Here is a 26,033-nt window from a genome sequence, read left to right on the forward strand (position 1 = left end):
TATTTTTGCATTCAGATTGGATTTCTGATTTTAGTAGCAATAAAGCAATTTAATATGCAGTATTACGTTGCACATTGGGCCTACTGATAAAAAACAAATGCTGACACAATTTAACCCAAAAATAATGATCCCAACTAGTTTTTTAATTTAACTTAATTTGTATGAAAGACGCTGACATAAAATATCAAACCAAGTGGCATCAGCAAACAAATGATGCTAGACTTTTTCTTTCAACATTTTTCCAAGCGATGTTCATTAAAATTTTAACTGTCCTGGAGTGTGAAGTCAGTACCCTTCAAGTTCACAGACGGCTAGTTCATCAGATTTAACCATGGACATGTTTTTACTTAAGGTGCAGTTACATTTGGCTAAGTATGCGAGATGATTACTATGAACACAAACAAGACAGACAAAACGATAATTTAAAAAAATAAAGTGTCATTTACACATTTTTAAATGTCCAAATACATTTGGGGGTTTCTGGTTATACATTACAGCATTTGAGACAAACACGTGAATTGAATAGAGTGACGTATACATGCGTCTGAAATGTTATCTTTTGTTTATTCTGTGAAATCAAGGGACAACATACGGAGCATGAACATTTCCAAAGGAATCCAAGCATCACTAATCACTATCAATGCAGTCTGAAATCCTTAAAATGTTTAGAGTTACACATGTGCAGTTACTCATGTTTCATAGGACAAATATAACACATAATATACATGGTTTATGTATACTCTTATGCATTTCTCTATCTGGTTAATATCGGTCTTATCTACACAGGCGAGGGGTTAAAGGCAGGCCAAAAAGGAATGCATTCAGCTCGAGTTTTATGGGACATATGCCCAAAATTATGACAGTCACTAAAAAAATATTCACTTTCTTTTTTCTTTAAAAAGAGAAAAAACATGGATAATAATACAGGATATGAACATTAAATTAATGTACAGGTAATACAACAAATAAAATATACAAACTATTGCACAATGGAGGTATAAAGGACAAATACAGCACAAAAGGAGCACTAACAAAATGTTTGCGATTTGTTTTTTAGTTCGAATTGTTCTGTTATCTTGTTTATTTATTTTTGTAACAGTAAAAGGCAAAAAAGCTGGGACCAAAGCCCCCAGTATATGAATAACCCAATTGCCTATATTACATAAAAAAAACTTCATAGGCCAAAAACTGACGTTATCGGTGTCAGGGAAACACTGGCTTTCGATTCCAGTCCTGAAGACGTACGGTTTTGTTAAAAACGCTCAACTGACTGAAGACTAGTGTATACTGGAATCAAATAAACCAGGGTTCAAAAACCGCCGCACAAGTTTCATTGTGAGCTAGGCTCCATCTAATACATTTTAAATAAGACAAAGTAACACTGTTTAGTGTGACACTAAGATGACCAGGGAGTGTCAAGCAGCTATTTGCGGTCAAAACAACACAAGCTAATTGGGAGTAAAGAAAAAAAGAGGAACAAACTAAAAAAAAAATGTTTAAAAAAAGATGACGTAGCTGAAAGTTAGCAGTGTACTGGGATATGTCACAGTTGTTCGTCTTAACATTACACATTTGTGTCCACAATGTTGGATATGAGCATCAATCATCACGCAGAAAAATTTGACCTGTAATGACCAACCACATTACAAATTCAAACTGAAGAAACAGCTATTCCAATGATTCAAGGTTGAATGAATGAATACAGATCATTCACGGATAAAAGGTGTTAATAGTACCAGTAAAACAGTCTACTGTAAAAGAACAGCAGATGGTACGTTAAAAAAAACTCTGATATTATGTAGTACGATAATTAACTCATACAAAAACACAGGTTTGAAATGTGCCAGGAAGTACCGTCACCAAAACGTTCAAGTTAAATTCAATACTGCCTAAAAGTTAGGGCAAAGCAAGCAGTAAACAACAACAGCAATTGCCAGTTTTTTAAAGGAATCTACTGCGCATGAATTCACAAAATTCACATCGCCGAATTAATTTAATTTGGCTAATTTGTGCTTTTATCTACCAACAGGGGTTTAGTACTCCGGACATTTTAACACATTTAAATCCTTTCGGCAGATTTTTGCAACAAAAAAAACAAACAACAAAAATGCGCTTCACACATTCAAGCAAGAATGATATCACTATGCCACCAATTATGCCGAAACACAAAATTAGTAACGAATTGAAGATGACAAAAATCTAAATGGCAAAATCTATTATCAGTTCCCTCATGGTGGCTCTGTTTTTGTTTTATGCAACCAAATTTTACACCATAGTGCAGAACTCAACAAAAAGGTTGGCTCATTAGATTGCGTGTGTGAAAGACTTTCAGGCCAGTTGGCAAGTCACTTTTCAGTCCTTTTCCCAAAAAATCATAAGACTTGTTGATTTTTTACGTACATTTAGATAAAACGATAGATAGAACAATAGATCGACAGTATGAAAGAACAATAGATAGAACGATATATAGAACAGAGTACTCAATAAAACAATCGATAGGTCGATAAAATTATACGACAAACCGATAGACAGACGAATCTTTCAAGAGACGAAAACAGACAATCTAAAACAGACGAAATTTACAAGAGAATGTAACGTTAAAGAAAAATAAAACGAATTCTAGAAAAAGAAATAACTTTTGTCATGAGGCCCCCCAAAAAAAACTTACTGTTGAGTCCTGCAGTGGTGTTAACCAGCTAAACCTTTTAACATGGTAAACTAAAACATATTTAAACTATCAGTGCAGTTGTAGAAGTTTTGCTGATCTGTGAAAGAAAACAAGTTCACTTCTGAATCAAACTCTTAAACGACACTTACAAAAATCACACTGTCATTTGTTCAGCTTTCCGTCACGTCAAGATCTCCTTACAGACGTTTAGTCTGCAGGCTCTGCTGTAATTCCAGTGTGTACCATACTGACTACAGCCAGGCCCAGTGAGTTATCATTTAACAGATGCTCTTTATCCAAATCCACTTACAGTATGCTTACAGCGATTGAATTCAGGAAGAAACCTGGAATTAAGTGCCTTGCTCAAGGGCTCGCGGGGGGGTGGGGGGAGTGTAGCGTCGGTAATTCAAGTTCCTGGTACGAACAGGGATCAAACCGTAACTTTCTTAGCGGTTTCAGTCCCCTTTTTCCCCACCAGTGGAGATAATGATCTGCAGTGACCAATAATGGTCTTTAAATGTCCATGGCTCTGTTGATGCACATTCACACACATAAACACACTAATACACTTTAAATAAACTATATACTCCATCTGAGAGGTTAATGCAGTGCATATAGAATGAGTTAGCTGATTCACAAACCATAGGCCGCCCTCCTGCACACGAACACAAAAGGATAGAGGTTGAAACTGTCAGGTACTGTGTCCCACTTGTAAGTATTTTATCTTGGTCCATCACGCACACAATCTTCGCTGTAGTGTACAGAAGGGTGGATCTGAGGGGATGGCGGTCAGGCGTTGGACATCTCGGCCTTGCTGAGAGCGATGGCCAGCTCCAGGTCTTCCTGCTCCTGCTGACGCAGTCTCTTCAGCCGGTCTCGTTCCGCTCTCTCGCTTTCCCGCTTCGCCCACTCCATCTGCTGGGCTTCATTACCAAACTGGCCCGGAAAAATAGGAACACGCCACATTAAGACCCATCGGTCCCAAATTGGGGATTGCACAGTGGTGTGAATTTGCGGTCTGAACTGATCGGTACAGTGCTTTAAAAAATCCAGTTTAAATGTACTAAATTGGTACATAGATTATACATATTTGCATATATATATATAAACAGCTACACAGATAATAAATCTTTTTGTGCCACGTTTTACAAAAAAGTGTTTCAATTTTGATATAAGTCATCAAAAAACATTAAGCATGTAATTTCTGTGCCATTAGCGACACCAATCCATCTGACGTTGAATCAACCAATGAGTACAGTTCGGGTTAGGACTCTTGTTTGTCCTAACAATGGTAGACCGCTTTAAACTTTATTTTTGCAAATCTGTTCGTTACTGATAATGGTACAGAAATCAATTTGCTCAATATCTGATGATTAGAGATTAAAAATGTAATTAAAATACTTAAATCAAGTGCACAGTTTGATCTCACGCATGTACAAATGAAAAATATACGCATGCATGGCTCATTTTGAACATTTCTTTGTCACATTATTCAGTGACCTTCATTTGAAATTGCAAAACGGCAAAAGACAAGAAAGATTCACCACATTATCAGACAGATCTTACCTTATTTCGCTCAGTTCCTGCAAGAGAGGAATGGATTTAAAAAACACAAAAGAGATTTACACCAAACTACCACGCAACCATCCACCGAACTGCACACAAATGCCGATTGGACATCAACAGACCACTACCACTGATGACTCATGATGGACCTTTTTAATTGGTCATTAATAGCGAATGATGTCATGGACAGGAAAATGAACGTGCATTGATCTCATGCAGCAAAAAAAAAAAAAAAAAATGACAGAAGAAAAAGACATTACAAAGCTTTTTCAAATTGTGTACATTGATAAATAAGCGTAATATTATAAGCAACAGAACATGCACACTAGGCTGACTGTAGGTGCAGGAGAGCATTGCTAAACCACCCTGGAGGTTTTTTTTTTTTATATAATCACATATATAAACTAACTACAAATTACATTATAATTTGTTTTAAATAAATGGTTTGATAAAAAAAAAAATAGTCTTAAAAAAGAGTTTTTCAAATTCGAATTTACCTTTTTGGGTTGGGAAACATTTTCATAAATCTTGAAAACTGTTTTTTAAAACTACAAAGTAATAATACCGCTGGTAATTTGTAAAAAGCATGATTTTCATTGTAAACGATGCAATTATCGTTCTTCCAGGGAGGTTTTGGTCACATGATAAATCAGAGATGGTTCAGCAGGTCCATTGCACCCAAGTCATGCACAGCGATACTAAGGACAGGAGGCAGGGCGGATGAAAATGATGCTACGTCAAACACTAGGATCAAAGCGGATTTGCAGTATGGAGCGCACAATGATCCCATGCGGAGAAAACAACAGCCTGAGAGCTGAGTAGTGATACTGACACTTCCCACGTCATACGATCTCTCCTATTCGACTTTCGTAATTGGACCTCAGTCATTTTTGGCAATACTTTGACTTAAATTCTCCTCCCAAAACAACTTTTAAATGAGCTGAAAACACATTGGTTGAGATAAGATAATGATGATTAGGCTTGTTCCACTAACATGTGGAAGTGTGACTACACGACAGAGGTGTCAATACAATCTGCCCACACTTCTTGAAATATGAACTGATGACTGATAAGAGAACGGTGAGAACCAGAGCTGGTTAAGGAGGACTTCATTACAAGGCTGAGTAAAAATGATTATACTCTATAAATTATTTGCTCAAAATTAATTTTCTCATAAAGGCCAATCAGATGATCAAAGCATTTTAAATGTCATTTTAAAATACCGACACTGTGCACAGATTATGCTTCAAACACTGACGCTAGTGAAACGGGTTTCTTTTAGGAGACAGTGAGATAGTCCATTTTGCAGAAAATAAAGCTGACATAATTTTAGTCCAAAAAGCTTTAAGAGAACAATCTTTTGGCTTTCGAGAAAATGCATGTTTCTCTAAGATGCAAACTAAAAAGCAAAAATACTGACATTTTCACATCGATCCTAATGATTAACACTGACTTTTTTGTAGGTCACTTAAATTCACAAGTAAACATGAAAATATCTGATAATTTGCTATATGATTTTAACCCCCCGTTTTGCAAGATACTACATTTTTACCATCAAACTAAAATCCGCAAAAACTATATAGTATCTCATGATTTTAAATACATTCCGCAAAAACCAAGACACATTTGCATCAAAGCTAACAAAATAAGTCACAGAAGAACAGCGAGAAGCCACATTAGCTTAGCCAAGGACGCTTGGTTTCACAGAGTACGACTGCTCCTCTTCCCACAAGCCCGTGCAAGTGCTGAGCAAAACGACATATGACATCATAGCCATGTGCACCACAAACAACTGTATTTGAGTCACTGAAAGAGAGATGTCTGGCTGCTTGATTAGGGCTTATTATCCGAAATTCTGTGCGTTGGTGAGTTAATCACAGATAGATGGACTGCAGACATGGAGGAAAATAAATGAGTAGCCGGGACAAGGCGACAGACTGAGCGGTACAGAAGCCAATGGTGCGGTCTGCTCTAGGAAACCTCACTGATGATCGCTAGAAAGCACTTTTTTGGATTGTTGGTTGGGTTTAATTGGATTTTGGAAAGAAACAAGTGGACCGGACAGGAGAAGAAGAGTATCACTAAGCTCAACTTACAGAGCTGAAGTCAGCAAAACCCAATGAAGAGTCTTTAGAGGCTTTACTTGAGGCAGATGGAGCAAACGGGTCTTTGCCACTAAACGGGTCTCCAACCCCCTTTTTACTCTGAAATGGATCAACGGGCTCGGCACTGAAGGGCTGGAAGGGATCACTGGTCTTGGCCGAATCTGCGGATCCCGGCACGTTTACAGGAGTGCTTTTACCTGTTGAGAAATAGCAATTTTCATTTAAAAGCTTTACAAAGAGTCCAAACTATCCGTCGCAATTCATTTCCATTGTGCAATGTGAAATTCCATGGGTTTAAAATCCCTGACTGTATTACTTCATAATAACTGTCAAATAAGCTTTGATTGTTTTATTTACTAAATAATAATAATGTAAATAAAATAACAGATTTATAAAAATTGGTTACCAGCATTTAAACATAATTTAATGTAAAATGTCTGATGACCAAGACATTTTAAATTTCAAACAAGTATTAATATTATTATGAATAATATATAAATAGTAATAAAATCACCAAGGACCCATTAAATTGATCAAAAGTGACAGTAAAGACATTTAAATGTTTTAAATGTATATATATTTCAAATAAATGCTTTTTTGTTATAACTTTTATATATTTTATATAACTTTCCATTCATCAGATTTTCATTTTAACAATGATAATAGGAAATGTTTCTTGAGCAGTAAATCAGCATTTTAGAATGATTTCTGAAGGATCATGTGACACTGAATACTGGAGTAATGATGCTGAAAATTCAGCTTTCCATTACAGGAATAAATTACCTCTTAAAAATATATTAAAATAGAAAAAAGTTATTTTAAATTGAAATATTATTTCGCAATACTGACTGTTTTTGATCAAATAAATACTGCCTTGGTGAGGAGAAGAGACTTGGGTAGTCTAATTAGATGGTAGTCTAATTCTTAATAATACTGAATTATTACATTTTTTATCAAATAATTGTCATTTGCACATCTTTCCACAAGCTCAACCAAAAAACCCACAGTGGTTCAAACGTGTATGATGCGGTAATCTCGATGCAAAACAACACTGAAATGTTGGTTTCTTTCAACACGCCCAACAAGAGCACTAAATATGGCTCAAACGCTGTTCTTTATTTTATAGGAAAGCAGAATCTTTGCACAAGCAATTTGCTTATTTTAGAGATTTGCGCAAGAAATGTAAGCACAAACCGGCAAGGATCTTCAGATTAAAAAAACTGCTAATGCATACTTCTTTTTCACCCCTCTTGCACCATTTGCCGAGACTGGCATTCATTTGCTTGTGAGAACTTCAAACTGGTTGTTGGTTCCTCTAAAGGTGTTAACCGCATGTTCAATAGGGCTGTTTTTATACCAGACCAGCAATCAGTTTCTTTCTGTCAGTAAACGGAATACTAAACCGCAAAATGACTCCACCCTGCTAAAGGGAAAGAGGTCAAAAACAAGCAGTGCTCTTTAATGATACAGTGTATTAACAGATATAAAAGCATCTTCAATTTTACAAACATTTTGGTTTCTGTTTTAAAATAAAACGTTTTGAAAAAAAACTTTTGAATTAATCAGCAAAATACTGCTTGTCTATTGCATTATCTTTCTTTTCATTTTTATTCAATATGTAAGTATACAATTGCCAGTAAGCATGTTGCTGCTCAAAACATACTGTATATATCAACATGTTATGGGATATTGTTCAAAATATATTTTAAGAGAGAAAGGTTAAAATGTCAAATACTGTGAATAAGTGTGAAAAGTTGTGGCAGCTAGGCCACACTACCCACTAGGAGTGTGTAAACACACACACACACACAGGAAGTGGGGAGGGGTGTGTAGATCAGCGCACAATGCTGGCAGTGCATGCTAACCGCAGATCATCGAAGTATGTTAGTTATACCAACCTGAGCACACCGAACAAACCTCTCTAACCTCTATACCCAACTTTAAACCTCGGTTACACCAGGAAAGCACTCTCTTATTTTCTAGGATAAAAAAAAAAAAAAACATGTTGCTGCAGAAAAAAGAAAAGAAAAGAAAAAGAGTGAGCAGCACAGATTCGCCTTTTCCTCTAATTGTCGACAGCAGAGAGGAAACAGCGCAGGTTTCGTTTTCTCCAAGTGATAAATTTCTCTTCCATTCAGGTTTGTTTGTGCACCGTTTTGGAGTTGGGACAGAGATAAGAACACGCCACTGCGCGCTGGAAAAATAAAAAAAATTAAAGCTTAACCAAAACATATTAAGGTTGTACCTCGATTTCCTGTTGACAACCAACGGAGGAAGAGCGAAGATGTCTTATTGACAGGCAGAATTCAGTTTGGCCTGAACTTGCAAGACTTCTAAAAAGTGAACGTGTGAGCTGACGTCAACAACCTTGTTCAAAAGCTGTTTTACTTTCACTGCTAACAAACAGTTAAAAGAGATGTTACTGCTGCACTTTGAAGATTTTACTTCTTAAACATAAGTGTCAAAAGCGTAGAGAGTGATCCACCCAAACAACACTCCACAGGACTTTCATGTCGCTTGTTTAGATTGCTTGTTTTGTCTACATTCACGGCACAACAGCTGTGTATAGTTTTAGTAATCGTTTACTCTGAGACACTAAAAACTAGTTAATCACCTTTCATGGTTAGATATGTATATAAACTTTTTGAAAAGGGTCACCGTTTGTTTGTGGGCCTCAAGATGAAGGTTAAATGCTTACCACTGGGTGGTTTGGGCCGCGGTGGGACGCTTTTCTTGGGCGGGAGGGCGGGCATGTCTTGTTTTCGACTGAAGGGGTCATCTACAAAGCCCTATATTAAATCGCAGTGGAAAGGAGAAGCAGATAGCCGTTATCAGGGTATAAGGTGCGAACCACGCAAATTATGGGTGGAACATCAATCAAAACCACATCTTACAAATGTCATGCTGCAAAAACGTGAGAAAGTTATGTTCCATTATGCTTAAAATGCAAACATAACAACTGAAAGGTGTTCACTACCTTCGACATTTGGCTGAAGTCTGCAAATCCGCTATTGCTGCCGAATGTACTGCCCCCGAACGGGTCCAGAGTACCAAAGAAATCTGGAATTGGCAGAGAAAAACAATGAAGCATGCATCTTCTATGGTTAAATGTGTCCACAGAAATAAGTATCTTACAGTGTGTGACAAATGTATTTCAAAAGAGCCTGTAATAGTACTAAAGTCAAGAAAATGGAAAAAATTATGTTAGACTTTTTAAAATGTTTTGACATGTATATTTGAGGGTCATATTTGTAATAAAACGTCTAGTTTCTTATCCTGCTCCCACTTTTCTCTGTCAATAAAAGTGGTAATTTGCTTCAGTGATACTTGATCTCGATAGGACTTTAAATAAAAACATAAAGTTCAAGGCGAGGTCACTGATTTTTTTTACCACTTTTATCTTATTCACGTTTATTTTAAATAAATAATTAAATATATATTTTACTAATGCTTTAATTAAAAGCTTTTATTTAAATAAAATATAAGCCAATAAAAGTGGCCAAATAAATACTTTAGTGATCATTCAACATAATTTTAAATGAGAGAGAAAAAATGAACATAAGGTTTTTATTTATTTAAAATAATATTATGGTCGTAGGTCACTGAAGTATTTGAAGACTTTTATTGACTAATATCGGACTTAACAAATGCATTACTTCATTATTTCAGTCAATAAGTGTGGTTAAACATACACTCCTTCCCTTAATCACAATAGTAATAAAATAAAAATAAGACGTATGCTGAAGCAATCAATTAGAGTATTATACATTTTCAAAAGTGAGACAAGCATTAAGTTGCTTTGTTTTCTCTGGGTATTTTTGCCTTCAACCCACAGGTTTAAAAAAAAAATGTGCTGAGCATTTCCTGGCATAGCCTCAGTGTTCAACAATGCTGCAACCGAATGCTGCATTAACTATTTACTGAAACTGCAGAGGAATTTCACGCAGTTGGGGCAGCCAAAAGGCCTGAGAGCGGACGTATTGCATGGGAACTCTTCTGACAGCTTCTTCACACAAGCCCTCTCGAATTGTTCTCTAAAAGGTCTTCGAGAAAATAGACAGTGTGGGTACGGAGGTGTAAAAGTTGCATCTTGAGTTGTGTAATGCACCCTGAGCATGTCCCTCAAGGCATTCGTGAGTGAAAACAAGGCATTTTCAGCTGATGCCAGATCAGTTTCACTGGTTCAAGAATGTCTCGTGCAGAAACGAAGAGGCTAATCTTTGCTCAGCATCTTCAAAGAAAGGGAGTGGCAGGGATGATATGATTCAGCGGAGTAAGTGAGAGACATGCAAACAGTACCTGGCCCTTTTGGTTTGGGGCTGGTGGAGATGAAAGGGTCGTTACTTGAGAAATGATGACTCTAAAAAACAGAAACAGAAAGGACATGGTTGGGACATGAGTCAAAAGTGCAAACCTGACTGGGATTAATGTGATGTTGTTGATTATCTGGGTACCTTTGAGGGAAGAGTGGCACTTTTGCTGAAAGGATCGGCATTGCTGAAAGGGTCCGGCTTTGAGGGTTTCTTGAAGAAATCTTCGGAAGAGGTCCTAAATGGGTCGGCTTCTTTGAAAGGGTCTCCACCGAAAGGATCTGAGAGATTTTAGAGCTTAATGTAACTGTCCAGGGGACATTCTTGCATTTAAATATCATCATTTACATTATATCATCTTATCATGTTTCTATCTTTAGCCCACATTTGATGAGAGTTGGGGAACTGAAAGCCTCATTTATTACTTAGGGGGAACTGTGCCAAGGTACATGAACATGATGTTCAATACCATGAAGCTTTGTGCAAGAATTGTGGTGCCTTTCATAAACAGAAATTAAATATTTCCATTTTAAACGTTTTCTTTTCGCACATCAACTCTGGCTGAGAAATTACCCCGAAAAGATTATTTAAAGTCATTGCGTTAAATGAGAAAAGCATCAAATGGACATTACAAAAAGTAGCTTTAGCAAGAAATATTTCATTTTATTCAACATAGAATTTATTACACAAAAACTTTCAGGCTTTTTTTTTTTCAGAGGCTGCACATGAATTGGTATTTAGATATATTTAGAAACCAAAAGAATTTCATCGCCAATATTCTTCAAAATGTGTTCCACAAAAGAATTTATTTTGCAAACTATCCCCAAAATATGAAAAAAAAAATCGTAAATATTTACATAAGAAACTAAAACTGCCAGTACAGTACTAGTGGTATATCTTTAGTAGGCTGTTGAGTCATTCATTAATTCGATCCGTTCAAACAGCTGATTCATAAGTAAATGGCTCTTCTCTATGAATGGGTCATTGAATCATTAGTTCACCCGATTGATATGAAACACATATTCATTCAAACGCGCAACAGTTCTGCTCTGTATTAGTATGCGTCATGTGCTTTAGATCTTAGGGTGACAGCACCTTAATAAACCTGCTGCTGTGATTTCTGTCATTAATGTAATGTAAAACATTAATCTCACTGCTCTTGACTGAATCACTTTTGTAGCTTTAATAAGGATGAATCTATTTTAAATGTATAATTTATGCAGTGAAGACGGTGAAGTGTTTAATAACTTCATTTCAGCACATTCCTACCCGTTAGATCAAATATCTTAATTATTTATGTTGTTTCCACATTAATTTGGAGATTACCTGTGATATTTTTACAATATAAAAATATATTACTTTAATATAAACTTTAATGTTATGTGCAGTTAATCACAATGAATTACAGAAAAATGTGTGATTCATTTTTGTATCGATTGACAGCACTTTATATATATATATATATATATATATATATATATAAAATTGTATGCACTTCATGCATTTTGTTGAACTGGATACCTGCAACTGTGGTGGTCTGCTTTGAGAATGGGTCATTCTGAAATGGATCACCTACAACAAACAAAAAAAGAGAGGGAGATCTGTTTAATAGACTTTGATACAATTTGAAATTAAACAGGAATAATTTACTTATTGCCATGGTGAACCCTAAATAAATCAACTAAACGGTTAGTATAGCATCCGGAGGCTTCGCTAAGGAAGAGAAGTATTTAATTTGAGCTGATTAAAAGAGAAAGATGAAAAGATGAACCAACCTTTGAACGGGTCTGTTCTAAATGGGTCTTCAGACTGGAAGGGGTCCGTGTGCATCTCCTGAGGGGCACTGTTGAACACAGTGGTCTTCACTTTGAAAGGGTCCTCCTGTAATGAGTTTAAATTTCCATTAGCCAATGTGTTTACTTTCTGGAAGACATTGTAGAAATCTTGTCACATTCATTTTTTTGTTGATTCTAGCTTTAGTCCAAAAATGTCTAAGTAGGCCAACACTGTGTTCGAGGTCCAGCCGAAAATATTCACCTCAAAGCACTAACTAATTGGAGAAAAATACTTGAAATGAGAATGAAGTATAAATTTCAGTCATTTTGTGCCTACATTTTGCAGTTTCAGCCAGCACCTCAGCTGTTCCAAATAACATAAGAAGATCTGTTGACAGTGCTGGGTTTCCAAATTGTACCTTTGCATGCGAGGCATTATTCAGAAAGAAAAGCAAGCAAGTTTTCCATCAGAAATCAGAGAATGTCAACAGGAATTTAACTGCAAATCACGTGAGTAGAGAGGTTCATGCTTGCTAGTAAGAAAGTATGAGCATGAACATAATCCTAAAAAAGTTTAGTTGTCAGTTATAATAAATAGTAATAATTTATATATTAAATAATAACAATAATACATTAATACCAAATGTGTGTATAAAAAGGTTCTACATTATTATTATTATTATTAAATATTTTGTAAATATATATAATAAAAAAGATAAATTAAAAAATAATATATACATACATATATATATATATATATATATAGATATATAGATACAGATACACATTTATATATAAAAACACATTTTTTTAAATAAGAATAATTTTTTTATATATACACTGTACATATAAAACATATATATATTTTTATATGTACAGCTGTATATATAAAACATATATTGTATTATTATTTATTTTTTAAATAATTAAAATGTGTGTGTGTATATATATATATATATCTCAACAATAATAACAACATCATAACATTTTTATTATACTTAGAAATACATATTTAAATAAATATATATTAACAAAATAATAATAATATAAATAAATATAAAAAAAACTTCTTTTTTTTACTGGAATAGACCCTGCATACTAGCTTGATACTACAATTAATAACCCATGGATTTATTACGATACTATACAACTTAGTTTACATTCAAACTTGTGCAATATGCTTACTACTATGATTTATTGTGCATTCTAAATATTTATATATATATTTTTATTTTATTTTTTATTTAGTTTTATCAAATTTAGTTTGTTGACATTCACGCTCTGAGAGAAGCCTAAAATACAACCTTAAATACTTCCAACTAAAACAACAACAGCAACAACAACAACAACAACAAACACACAGCAGAGACATCTCACCATGGCCCCGAAACCTCCGTTCTCCTTCTCTGGGAAGCCTTCGCTCATGTCGGCCAGGTTAGTCATGCTGCCCCCGTGGGTCCCGTTCAAGGTGCTGCTGTACTGCTCAATGCTCTTACTGATCTCGTGTTGGCTGTCCTGGATCTGGGAGAGTTTGCTCCGCGCCTGCAACATGCACACACGTCAGCTTTATCCGTAACAAACTTAAATGCTAAGCACATTCTTCTGACATTATTAAACATATCAGTTTCTAGTGTCTGCCTTCTAATTTCCTAAGTTATAACAGACATCTGTAGAGGATTGTCTCCCCCTAGTGTACACTTTTTGTTTCATACATCAAATGTTCCGAAGGCACAACCTGGTTGATCTCGTCCTGTGTGGCTTTAAGAGACTTTATGATGGTTTCTAGCTGAATCCTGCCAGCTTGTAGACTCTGCTCTAGCTGTGCCTCCTCCTGCTGCAGGCGGTTCAGGTCAGCCTTGGCCCGGCCCAGCTCTTCCTCTTGGCTCTGCAGGTCCGACTCCTGCGAATGGATCTGGTTCTGCAGGGATGAGATCTGAACAGAAATAGCATGGATCGGTTTAACGTTCATCAACATGTCATCTGAGGATCTAGTTAATTGTCTTGTTTGTTTTCGCTCACCATTTGCGATTCTTCCTGGCACTTCTGCCGTACGTCATTAAGCATGTCTTCAAGCTTGGCCTTCTGCTGGTCCATCTCCTCCAGCCGGTCCTGAGCGTCCTGCTTCTGGGCCTCAAGCTCCTGAAGGCTGGACGCCTCTCGGTCCAGATCATTCTGCATGTCCTGTCAAACCGCATCCAGTTAACAATGAAGCCAACATATAACTTGTGCATATTTAAGAAATAATATTTCAAAAATAGATACCTTTAAATATAGTGCATTAATAATACATATCACATTTTTGTTTATAAAAAATATTTTAAAAAATGATTGATCAAATTTATTAAACCATATAATTAATATAATTACAGAACAATAATAATATTTCAATATTTATAATATAAGATTAGTTTTAATATATTTATAGTAGTAAAATATATTTATAAATATAATTAGGAAAATATACTTAATGTATTAAACATATTTAAAGTAAAAAATACAATACAACTAACATTTAATATTAATATATTAAAATATTTTTACTTTTAAATATAATAATAATAGTTAGTGTATTTTAATATATTTATCATAGAAATGTATTAAACATGTAACATGTTACACATGTAATAAAAAACATTACAAACTTTTAAAAATGTAATATGTTACATATTTACTCATTTACTCATTTTTACTCATAAAAATATTTTATAATATTTTATTTAATATGATTACAAAGCAATAAATAATGACAAACTAATCTTATTGTAGTATAAATATTATTGAAGTATATAATAGTAAAATATATTTATAAATGCATTCTACTTTAAATAGTAATAATACTTTAAGTATATTTTCCTGATTATAACGCAAACAATGCTTATAAAAATTACCTAAAAGTATTTTTACTTTTAAATACATTAATTAGGTTAAGTATATATTTCAAATATTTATCATAGAATAAAAATAAAATAATATTATATTAGTACTATAATGCTTTGATTATTTTAATAATATTCATATAAAATTAAAATATTTACATAGACCGATATATATACATACATATACATACACATACACACACACACACACACACAAATAATACTTTAAGTATTACTTTAAGTATATTTGTTTAATTACTTATATAAATAACAATTCATAATAAATAAAATAAATAATTATTGCAATCCCAGGTGTACCTGAACCTCTGTGGTTTTGTGTCTGATGGCCTCCTCCGTTTCTCTGATGTCTTGTTCCAAAGTGTATTTCTCTCTGTTGAATTAATTTCAAAAAGAAACACGAAAACCTTTATCAACTGTTGGCAACTAGAAAACATCCCTCATATCTGCCTCCTTCACACACAAAACAAGAACCGTGACAGCCAAGAGAGGGTTTTACCTGAGTGTATCCCAGTGTGTGAAAGCAAGAGTGCTGAGGCAGCATGAATAAGCAAGTGAAACAAGAGATTTCTTTTTTTTAAAAGCCTACACACATTACACGGACACTGTGAAGAGGGGAAGGGGGTGAGATGAGGATTTGTCAGGGAGAGGGAAACTCATCCACCACCAAGAGCTTTCAGGTACCTTTCCTCTTCCTTTGAAGTGTGCATGTGAGCATGAGGGTCGTTTCAGGGTCATCTATAGAGGAACTGTTCAGAAGGGACAAATATACTAGGTTTGGTGTGGTGGGCCACTGAGAAAAATGGAGGACAACAAAAATGGGAGGCAAAACGCAGGAAAACAAAAGGTACGCCTCTGCAAAAACTGAATTTACATTCAGAAAATTTTATTCAAGTGCAATTAAAAAAAAATGTCACCTTAAAAATGTAATTAAAAAAGTACTTAAAATATTCACACTTTGCACAGTGATTGTAATACACACTGCTTTTTGTCGCAGTATCTAAGGGAAATAGTTAAAAATTGTGTTTGCCATCTGAGTTTTTTTTTAGTTTTTTTTTTGGATGGATGGATGGATTTACATAGAAACATTTCCACATATATAATTATAATTAACATATTCAGGATTAAATTATAATACATTGTAATTTGTTATGAAATATATTAATCATGCATTTAATATATTATTTAATTAATATAAAACTATATATATATATATATATATATATATATAATTAAAGAATAAATATTGTGTGACATTACAAGTCACATTATGAGACACATTTGATTTTTTTATGTATCCTTGCCAAAAAAAAATTTAATTTCTTCTGCAAAAAAAATCAAAAAAACTTTTGAATAGTAGTAAAGAATGACACTGGTTGTAAAAATAAATTCATTAAATGAAAAAAAAAAAAAAATATTCATATGACGTGAACTTTTATTCTTTTGGCAGCTCAAACCTATCCCAAAGCACCTTTAAATGCTAGTGTATTGTATTACCTCTGCAGCTGTGCGATCTCCTGACTTATATCGTCCAGTTCTTTAATCCCGGTGAACTCGCCTGAACCCACAGAGCTGGAGCTGTCCTGTATGAAGGGGGGTCCGGCACAGAAAGTCAGTCCTGATGCATTTAAACCACACACAAGCACAGCACCACACAAACAGAAGGGTAGAGAACAGCAGGGAGCCACCACACGGGAGCAGAGACGAGCTTGTCTTCCACCTCTGATGCTCAAAAACATGGGGAAGTCAAGACACAGCACCATTTCACAGCACTGGATCTCTCACAAATGCTTTCCAACTCAATGTCTCGGCTAACAACAATCGAAAGCATTTGTTCAGTGTTTTTCTAAACGTTACCTACCCATAACTTGAACATTATTGCCTGATTTTAGCCAGTGCATAACGCCATAAAACATCAGCAGCATTGAAACGTGGATGAAAAGGAACAGAAGATTGTTTGTTAAGATATTCGGGTTGCGTTCGTGATAAGATGTTAGTGGCTCTCTTGATGTATTGTGAATGACTACAGTTTCATCTATTAAATATTTAGGGTTTGAAATCCTAATTGAAGAAATGGAAATACATGTAATGAAAGAATGTGAGAGAGAAAGAGAGAGAGAGAGATAGAGAGAGAGAGAGAAACAAGCTGTTTACCCGGCGCATCTCGCTCAGTGCGGCCATCTCAGAGCCCACTGGTGTCATATATCCTGACAGACTCTGAAAAAAACAGAGGAAGCTCTTCAAATGAGGGACACAACTGTGCTGCATCACGTTAAGCCATTAAAGCAAGAGAAAATCTCTATTGTGATCAGTCATTTAATTGAAATTATAAAGTGATATTGTTTCAGTTCACATTGCTCATTCTTTTTTTTACGTACTGAGTCAATGTAGGTGGAAAACCTATAAATAAAATGTAAAAAAAAATCGGTCAATAAAATATTTTAACTGAAATGTGAATGCATTTTGCACGAGGAAAATTCTAACTATTTTAGGGCCGTTTCAATTATTTTCACTGTGACTGTTTCAGATTGAAACGCAAAAAAATGCAATAAAATAATAAATAAATGAAATACTTGTTTTTAAAATTAAATATGTATTTAGCATAGTACTATTTGTTGCATTAAAATTATTCTGACTTTAATGAAACTTGAATTATTATTATTTTTTAATCGTATCTGGACCGGATGATTTTTTTAATTACTGTATTACAGTAATGAGATTTATTTTATTGTCAGGATGAGATTTACTTCATCTTTAAATTCAATTCAGTACAACAAATCTAAATAATATATTTGACAAACAATACATCTAAATAATATATTTTTGCAAGAAAAAATAAACAGGCATTTTCTTTATGCAAAACAATGTTTTGTTTTTACTTTTGACAGGACAGTATTATTTTAGTATTTAAATACCGTTATACATTTTTTTTTTAATTCAGTTAAAGTAATTTAGTTTAATTAAGTAATTTTCAATTAACTCAATTCGATTGAGTAATTTTGCAACGTGCTTGTCTTTTTAATACATTTTAATATTTCTATTTAGCTTGATTTTTATCTCAGCTTTAGTGTTAGTAACTTTAGTATTTAGTATTTTAGACTTATTTTTAGGGCTGGGAAAAGATTAATCACGATTAATCGCATCCAAAATAAAAGTTTGTGTTTACATAATATATGTGTAAAATTATTTTGTATATATAAATACACACACATGCATGTATACATATAAGAATTTTTTTTTATTTATACATAAAATATCTATATTTATACATAATATAAATTATAAATAAATATATACAGTATATACATGCAAATATTTCTTAAATATATACATGCATGTGTGTGTATTTATATATATACAAAATAATTATACACTGTGCACACACATATATTATGTAAACACAAACTTTTATTTTGGATGCGATTAATCTTTTCCCAGCCCTACTTATTTTATTTCAGAATCCTGCCAGTTTACGTTTTTTATTATATCATTTATTTATTTTATTATATACATTTATTATTTCATTTTAGCTTAAATTTTTTTTTGTTAACAATTACATCTCAGGGCCAGGGCCGGGTTTCCCCGATAACGATGTATCTTAGCTCTTAAGAGCGCTCTCTACGTGCAAGGTTACGAACGCTCGCCGAAATTCCACGCGCGTTTCCCAAAAATGCACTTAACATGAACGCGCGAGAACGCGTTCTACGTGCTACTTAAGCGTAGCTGTCCAATCGCGAAGTGCTGAAATATAACCTTATATTGAATCGTATTCTGAACGTTTAACCTAATAATCGTCATTTGTTGTGGATTAGAAATCAAGACAAGACTATATAGATATAAAGCACCTATACAGGCTGGCAAAATGGCAGAACAAAAACAAAAAAACAAGAGAAGATACCTTTCAAAAAGATCAAATTAATGTCCTTTTAGAGGTGATAGAGGGAGACAAAGATTTTATTTTTAACAGATTTAAAGGACACCATACAAATAAGGAAAAAAAAACATCTGGGAGGACATTGCAAACTAACTGCAACCGTGTTTAAAGATCAGGGAAGGAGGTCCGCAAGAAATGGTTTCGTGCACGGCAGCAAGTCGTTGACAGATTTTTTTTAATTTTTGCCCTATTTTGCCCAGTGTTTAAAGCATATTTCCCAGATTACTTATTTTATGATTTTTTTTGTTCATTCGTTTAATTTAGATGTGTATTTCTATTTTTTCTTCCCTTTTTAATTATTTAATTTATTAATTTAAACAAAACACGAGTAGCTACAACAAAGTGTACAATAAAGTACAATCAAAACCTTGTACTCACGTTGCAGTGTAATCTGTCAAATCTAGATAAAAAGTATAATCTGCCGGTTGTCCTGCAGGTGACCTCTCTTCTTACGATGCACTTGGGGATTTACGATTACTCCAGAGCACTCGTAGTTCTACGAAGATTTTCAAGTGCTACTTAAGTTACGATGCTTTTGGGAAACAGGCCATAATATTAAGATCAGTCGTACGATCGCTTTTACGATCAACTTAGGCTTAAGATGCTTTTGGGAAACGCAGCCCAGGTCACTTTATTGAAGCAGTCATTAGGCACTACTAATTTAAAGACAGTACACTTATTACATGTACAGTCTTCATGAACCGTGGATCACTTCCTCTGGGATTCAAACCTGCAACATTTCAATCAGGTGCAGAAGCCCATTATAAGCATGCAGTTTTAAACGTGCTAATGTGACTTACAGGTCCCGGTGTTCCGCGTTCGGACGGTGGGATCATGTCTGAAGTCAGAGCTTGTGGAGGGTCCAAGCCTTTGCTCACTTTCTGCTGAATGAAATACATGGCCAAGGAGAACTGCTCGCGAGTGAGTTTGCCCATTTGCCTAGTGTCGGCCAGAGCCCTGACAAAGACAACAGAGGAAGCGATGAATGTGACGGTCACAACAGCGAGAGTGAAGAGAAATCAAAAGCACATTGAAAGAGTACCAAATATGTGCCAGGAGGTTCTGAGGAAGGCCTGAATGCATGAAGATATCTTTAACTTCATGACCGCTGACGAAGCCGTCGAGATCAGAGTCAGTTTTGAGGAAGATGTCATCATAGCGCCCTCTGTCTGTAACTGGTACCACCCAGTTTACCGAATGCTGATGATAAGACTTAAACCATCAGACCATCTTCAATTCTTCTGTACAACATCAAAATGAAACCACACCAATAATACCTGTGAGGATTTGAGGGTGTGTTTTGGGGACAAACTCCCAGCGCTGTTGAGAGAGTTCATGCTGCCGTGAGAGGGGGTCGAGCGCAGGCTGTCTTTAGGTGGCGGTGGGCTGCCTGGTAACACTGGCACCATGTTGGACAAAGACCCGGAGGACTTCTTCCTTTTAGATGGAGGGATGAGAGAGGAGGGCAGGACGGAGGGCACGGGCTCCTTCTCCAGGGCCCGGTACACCAGATGCATAGCCTGGACAAAAGAAATTGATGTCATTATGCCGTTTTAACACTTTCTTTTTACTGCCTACAATTTCTTTAAATATAATTTATACACACACACACACAATTCAAATTTACTGTGTTAAATAGCACACAGTATGCATAATACTAATATATTTAATGATGAAGAGGAGTGCATTGTATCATGGGATAATTGTATGTAGTATGCTATTATGAGATATAAAAAAATAATACTCACCACTGCAAACTCATCTTTGTCCAAGTGTCCATCTTTGTCTATGTCACTCAAATCCCACACCTGATCAAACAGTCATATAATAATTATATTTGTATTTAACAATTACATTTTAAAATGTAATATTAATAACTACAAATAAATATTTTAATTTATTATATATTAAATTATATGCATTTATTAGGGATGTCCCGAACAAGTTTTTTTTGTGCCCCCAATTCAATCCGAGTTATTGAATATTGAGAATCTGCCGAAACAGAGTATACATATAAAATACAAAAAAGTATTTTTACAAACAATGTCCATTGTAACAGATGTTTCCATCTACCAAAGTCAATATATATAGACATTGGTAGATGTAAACATCTTTTACAATGGACATTGTAAGCTGACTGTGTGGTCACAAATATTTATATATATTTATTGTATTTTATATGTAAAATAAGCAGCATAATGGGATTATGTAGCAGATCCCGATCAAAAAAATGCTTAATTGTCCCCGATACTGATCTTTTCGATTGGCTCGGGACATCCCTAGTATTTATTACATTATTACTATTGTATTGTATTATATAAAAATAAAAAAGTAACATTACTTTTAAATTTACAACAAAATATCGGAGTTACTTTTTCAAACAAGTAACGCATGTTACTTTGTAATTCCATTTATAGACTGACATCTCTCCTGTCCCCATGTTGAGAGGAATCGTGAGTAAGAGGCAGAGCCGTTGTGTGCGCTGTGTATTCCTCAAAATGAATTAAAACAGTGAAATGCAAACTCTGAATATTACACAAACCTGCAATAATTAAACATGTTAAATAACACAAATGTATTTAATCTCACTTCATTACCCAATGTCTTTGCTGCTGACCTTCGATGATCCAATTCAACCACATTAATAAGCAAAAATGACTTTACATAAACATCAAATTTGTGTTTCTTTTTTTTTAGTTTTCATTGCTGAAGTAAGAGTGTTAAACATAACACTGTCTTTACATTTGCCAAAAATAGAACTTTGGTTTTCATTATTAAAATATGTCAAACAAGCAAGATCAGCCCAGGTAAAAGAAACGTAGCGCATTACTTTCCATAAAAAGTAACGCAATTCATTAATTTTTTTGGAGAGTAAACCAATATTGTAAAGCGTTACTTTTTAAAGTAACTTTCCCCAATGATGGATGGATGGATGGATGCATGGATGGATGGACAGACAGATAGAACGATAGATAGATAGAACGATAGATAGATATTATTGAATTTTTTTAAGTACATATTTGAATTTTACCTTTCCGAGAACATCCACAGGTAGTTTGGAGTTTATTAGTACTGGTTTGACCTTCTCACCGGACAGTAATCCGTTCACTGGGGCAAGACTTTCAAAAATACCATCAAATTTGTTCTTCTCTTCAGGCTAAAAAAAAACAACCAAAAGGATTTAAGATAAATATTCTTAAACGCTTTTGTAATTTGCAGTCGAGAAACCAATAACCAATCAAAATAAGTTACCCGCACAGCCCAGTGGCTCTCATTGGTTGATGTCACAGAACTCAATGATGGGCTGCTGTGGTCCTTCTAGAACAGAAATGAGAAAGTCTGTGAGCTCATACTGCATGGAGTGCAATGATTTCAACCCTAAACATGAGACTTACGAATTTTGGAGGGGGAACGGGGAGGCTAAAACTGGAAAGGCTGATGTCGTGCCCACTCTGCGCGCAGGCCACGAGTCGCAGAGCAACGTAAAATCCCTGATAAACCACAACGGGATCAAGTTAGACTTCAGTTTCTGATCCTGACTGATGCTCTTATAAACTATGATACTTTTACCTGTTTGTCCAAGAAACCTTTGCCATCTGGATCAGCTAAATCCCAGATCTGAGAAGAAACAGTTGGTAATTATGGATTATGAATATCCAAGTATCATTTCAGAACAATTTGTGCATTGATTTACCCAAACACCAACCTTTCCTAATGTGATGTCTGGCAGGCCTGATTTTTTCAAGAACAAGGCAGCCTCTGTAGGTCCAACCCTCCCGGTGTTTCCCGGGTCGACCTATGGTTTTTGTTCCAAACAAAGACTGATTTATTAAAAAAAGATCACTGTGATAATCTACAAATTTAGAATAACAGAATTATAGCCTTACCTGTCTGTAAAAGTTCTCATATACAGGGTTCCCGCTTGACAGCTAAGAGAGAGAATAAAGAGAAACTTTATGATGAAATAAATTAGGGTATATGGCAAATATGCCTGATTATTGAGCATTTTAACATTAATTTTACTATTATGTAATTGTTAAAGGGATAGTTCAAACAAAAATGATGTCATCATTAACCCAATTATGGTCCCCATTGACTCCCATAGTATTTATTTTTTTCATACAATGGAAGTCAATGGGGACCAGCATCTGTCTGGTTACCAGTATTCTTCCAAATATACTATTATAGTTATAGTGATTCATAGTTTATAAAGTTACAAACATGGATTTTTTATTTTTTTTTACAAAAACGCATTGCTTCGCTTCAGATGGCCTTTAAAACCCCCTGGAGCCTTATGGATTATTTAAATTGGATGGATGTGCTTATTTTTTTCTTCAAAATCCATTTACTCCCATTATAAACTTGAAAGAGCCAGGATCATTTTTAATATAAATCCGATTGTGTTTGGCTGAAAGAAGAAAGTCATATACTGAGGATGTGTGAATTATGGGATCATTTTCATTTTTAGGTGAACTTATCCTTTAACTAAAGCCGTTAAAATAAAAAGAAAAGCTCAAAATAAATAAAATAATAAATAGTAAATATTGGATTCAAAACCTAAACTTGAACATTTTAGAACTGTTGCCATGGCAAATAATTGGAGTACAAAAATAACTACACTGAAATAAAAAATAAATGAATGGCAAATTAAAATGTATTTTTTAAAAATATATAGTAATAAAAAATAAAAAAGCACATACAATTATTAAAACTTTACCTAAAATTAAATAAAGTGAAAAGTAAAAGCTCATTCAAAATATGAATAAATACTATAATATTATATAAATAATTTTAAAATAACACTGGTAATGCAATATAATAATACATGTAATTGTTTTTTCTATATTTATTCTAATATGTGCACATAACTGCATAAAGCAGGCAGTCAGTCCAGTAAGATTACTGATGCTCACTAATTCCCATCACCGCTAAGCTAAACTAGCGGTTCAACACCCGTTATCATATAGGCTATGAGAGTTAATATCTATATTACAATGTTGTTCAGTATAATTTAGAACCTTTTATTATTGTTCTATAAAGATATTCTGAAATTACGACTTTATATGTGAAGTGTCTTGACAGTTTTAAAGTATTCTGATATAGACTGATGTTCTGATATATTGCGGCTAGCTAGTTACAGTAGTTCATCTCGGTTTACTATATTTCTCATTCATATAAATGGGTGTTATCGTTATATGTTGTTGCTACTGAATGTTTATTGCAAATTTCATTGAAACTCCATTTCTTTTTTCGTATTTTATCACAGACATGCGATATAAAGCGAGCTAATCGGTTAGCAATCTGAGCCCGATTTACGAGGCCCGTGACATTTTCACTATAAATGTCGATAAAACAAGCCGGTAGTGCAAATAATGAGATCGTTTCGTGGCTAATTCTTAGATTTATTTCTGCATACTGGTGTTTTTCCTCACTGTTCCCTTGTAATAGGTGTTTTTAGTATGTATTACCTGAGTGAGGGTCGCGAGGGCTGCCATCTTTTCCCTGTTGCTGCGGAAACGGAGGGTGAGGGAATGAGAGGGGGCTAAAGAGGACAATCATCACATATTAATAATAATAGGCTAATAATCAGAGGTGGATAAAGTACACAACTTACTTACCTCAGTGAAAGTACAGATACTACTGGTCAAATATCACTCCGCTTCAAGTATAATTTGTAAATACCGATTTTTACTTTTAAGTAAAAGTGGCCTACAGAAGTACTCGTTTTGAAAAGTAGCCTACTAGCGTATAAAAAGTAAAAAGTAAATGTCAATGCATTGTTTTATTATTTTTCCAAAATAACCTACCAGTTAGTAGTAACTCTGGAATTAAGAGCTATTAGAATGTTATAAAACCTAATTAAAACCAAATATAAAAAATATTAAAAAAAAAAAAAGATAGGCCTACTCACATTTTCCAAGTGTTGATTTTAGATTGGGAGGAAATTCTGATTACATAATAAACAAAAATGAACTGTTACATCAAAAAATTACTTTACTCATTACATCAAAGAGTAAACGGATTATGTAATACACGTTAATGCATTACTCTACTTGTTACATCAAAAAAGTAATCTGATTACATAATGCACGTTACTTGTAATGCATTACTTTACTCGTAACATCAAAAAAGTAATCTGATTACATAATGCACGTTACTTGTAATCCATTACTTTACTCGTAACATAAAAAAGTAATCTGATTACATAATGCACGTTACTTGTAATCCATTACTTTACTCGTTACATCAAAAAAAGTAATCTGATTATGTTATGCATGCTACTTGTAGTGCGTTATCAACACTGTTTCCTTATGAGATTGAAAAACATCTGATCACTAGTTTTTTTCCACTGTTATTACTGTATTATGTTAAATACAGTACAAATTTGTACTGTATTATGTTAAATTACAGTACAAAACAAAATGTTTAATACAAAAAACGCATAATACATTTCAAATCCTGTTTTTCATGCCATAATCCTAACTGAGGTTGTCATAATTCATGTATGAAAGGGATAATGCAATTACATCAGAAGTAACTGCAATTAAATGACTGAAAAATTAAGAGTAATCCATTACTTTACTTTTTCAAGGGAAAAGTAATTAAATGACTGTAATTAATTAATTACACCTAACACTGATAATAATAATAGCTATGATGATGATAATATTAGTGGCCTACTACTACTACTACTACTAATAATAACCTACAAATAATACATATTAAATTAAAACTTAATTAATATACTGCGCAAGTATTTTTTAAGTTGCATTAAGGATTG

General features: G+C 34.2%; 1 protein-coding gene across 9 annotated transcripts; it reads right to left on the reverse strand.

Moving 5' to 3' along the window:
• Positions 1-545: 545 nt before the first annotated feature.
• eps15l1a (epidermal growth factor receptor pathway substrate 15-like 1a) lies at positions 546-24,921 on the reverse strand. 9 transcript variants are annotated; one of them, XM_077226270.1, is made up of 28 exons: positions 24,721-24,780; positions 23,140-23,181; positions 22,959-23,048; positions 22,823-22,870; positions 22,648-22,743; positions 22,505-22,570; positions 22,284-22,409; positions 21,001-21,060; positions 20,530-20,772; positions 20,295-20,452; positions 20,053-20,209; positions 17,473-17,535; positions 17,180-17,200; positions 16,816-16,901; positions 15,818-15,850; positions 15,619-15,691; positions 14,444-14,605; positions 14,160-14,357; positions 13,802-13,966; positions 12,425-12,530; positions 12,171-12,221; positions 10,794-10,930; positions 10,639-10,699; positions 9,317-9,399; positions 9,038-9,128; positions 6,378-6,536; positions 4,235-4,251; positions 546-3,604 (listed from the first exon to the last, which is right to left on the reverse strand). In XM_077226270.1, exons 1-28 carry the CDS (start codon positions 24,745-24,747, stop codon positions 3,458-3,460), a joined length of 2,766 nt encoding a protein of 921 aa, XP_077082385.1. In that variant the 5' UTR covers positions 24,748-24,780; the 3' UTR covers positions 546-3,457. The 9 variants fall into 9 exon arrangements, with proteins under 9 accessions (XP_077082385.1, XP_077082387.1, XP_077082388.1 ...); XM_077226272.1 differs by having other exon boundaries at positions 6,331-6,536; XM_077226273.1 differs by lacking the exon at positions 15,818-15,850.
• Positions 24,922-26,033: the final 1,112 nt, after the last annotated feature.

The sequence above is a fragment of the Siphateles boraxobius genome, unplaced genomic scaffold (genome assembly GCF_051911475.1).
Source record: "Siphateles boraxobius isolate OS27281-9 unplaced genomic scaffold, OSU_SipBor_1 13, whole genome shotgun sequence".
Lineage (NCBI taxonomy): Eukaryota > Metazoa > Chordata > Actinopteri > Cypriniformes > Leuciscidae > Siphateles > Siphateles boraxobius.

Bases quoted from the DNA above. Each gene is read 5' to 3' on its own strand.
- eps15l1a (XM_077226267.1), bottom strand. From the start codon at position 24,747: ATGGCAGCCCTCGCGACCCTCACTCAG. The intron at 20,210-20,294 runs GTACTCTTTCAA...TGTCTTTGTCAG, and splicing joins AACCTCCTGGCACATATTTG to GGCTCTGGCCGACACTAGGC. The intron at 17,201-17,472 runs GTAAACAGCTTG...GGCTAAAATCAG, and splicing joins CACTGAGCGAGATGCGCCGG to GCAATAATGTTCAAGTTATG.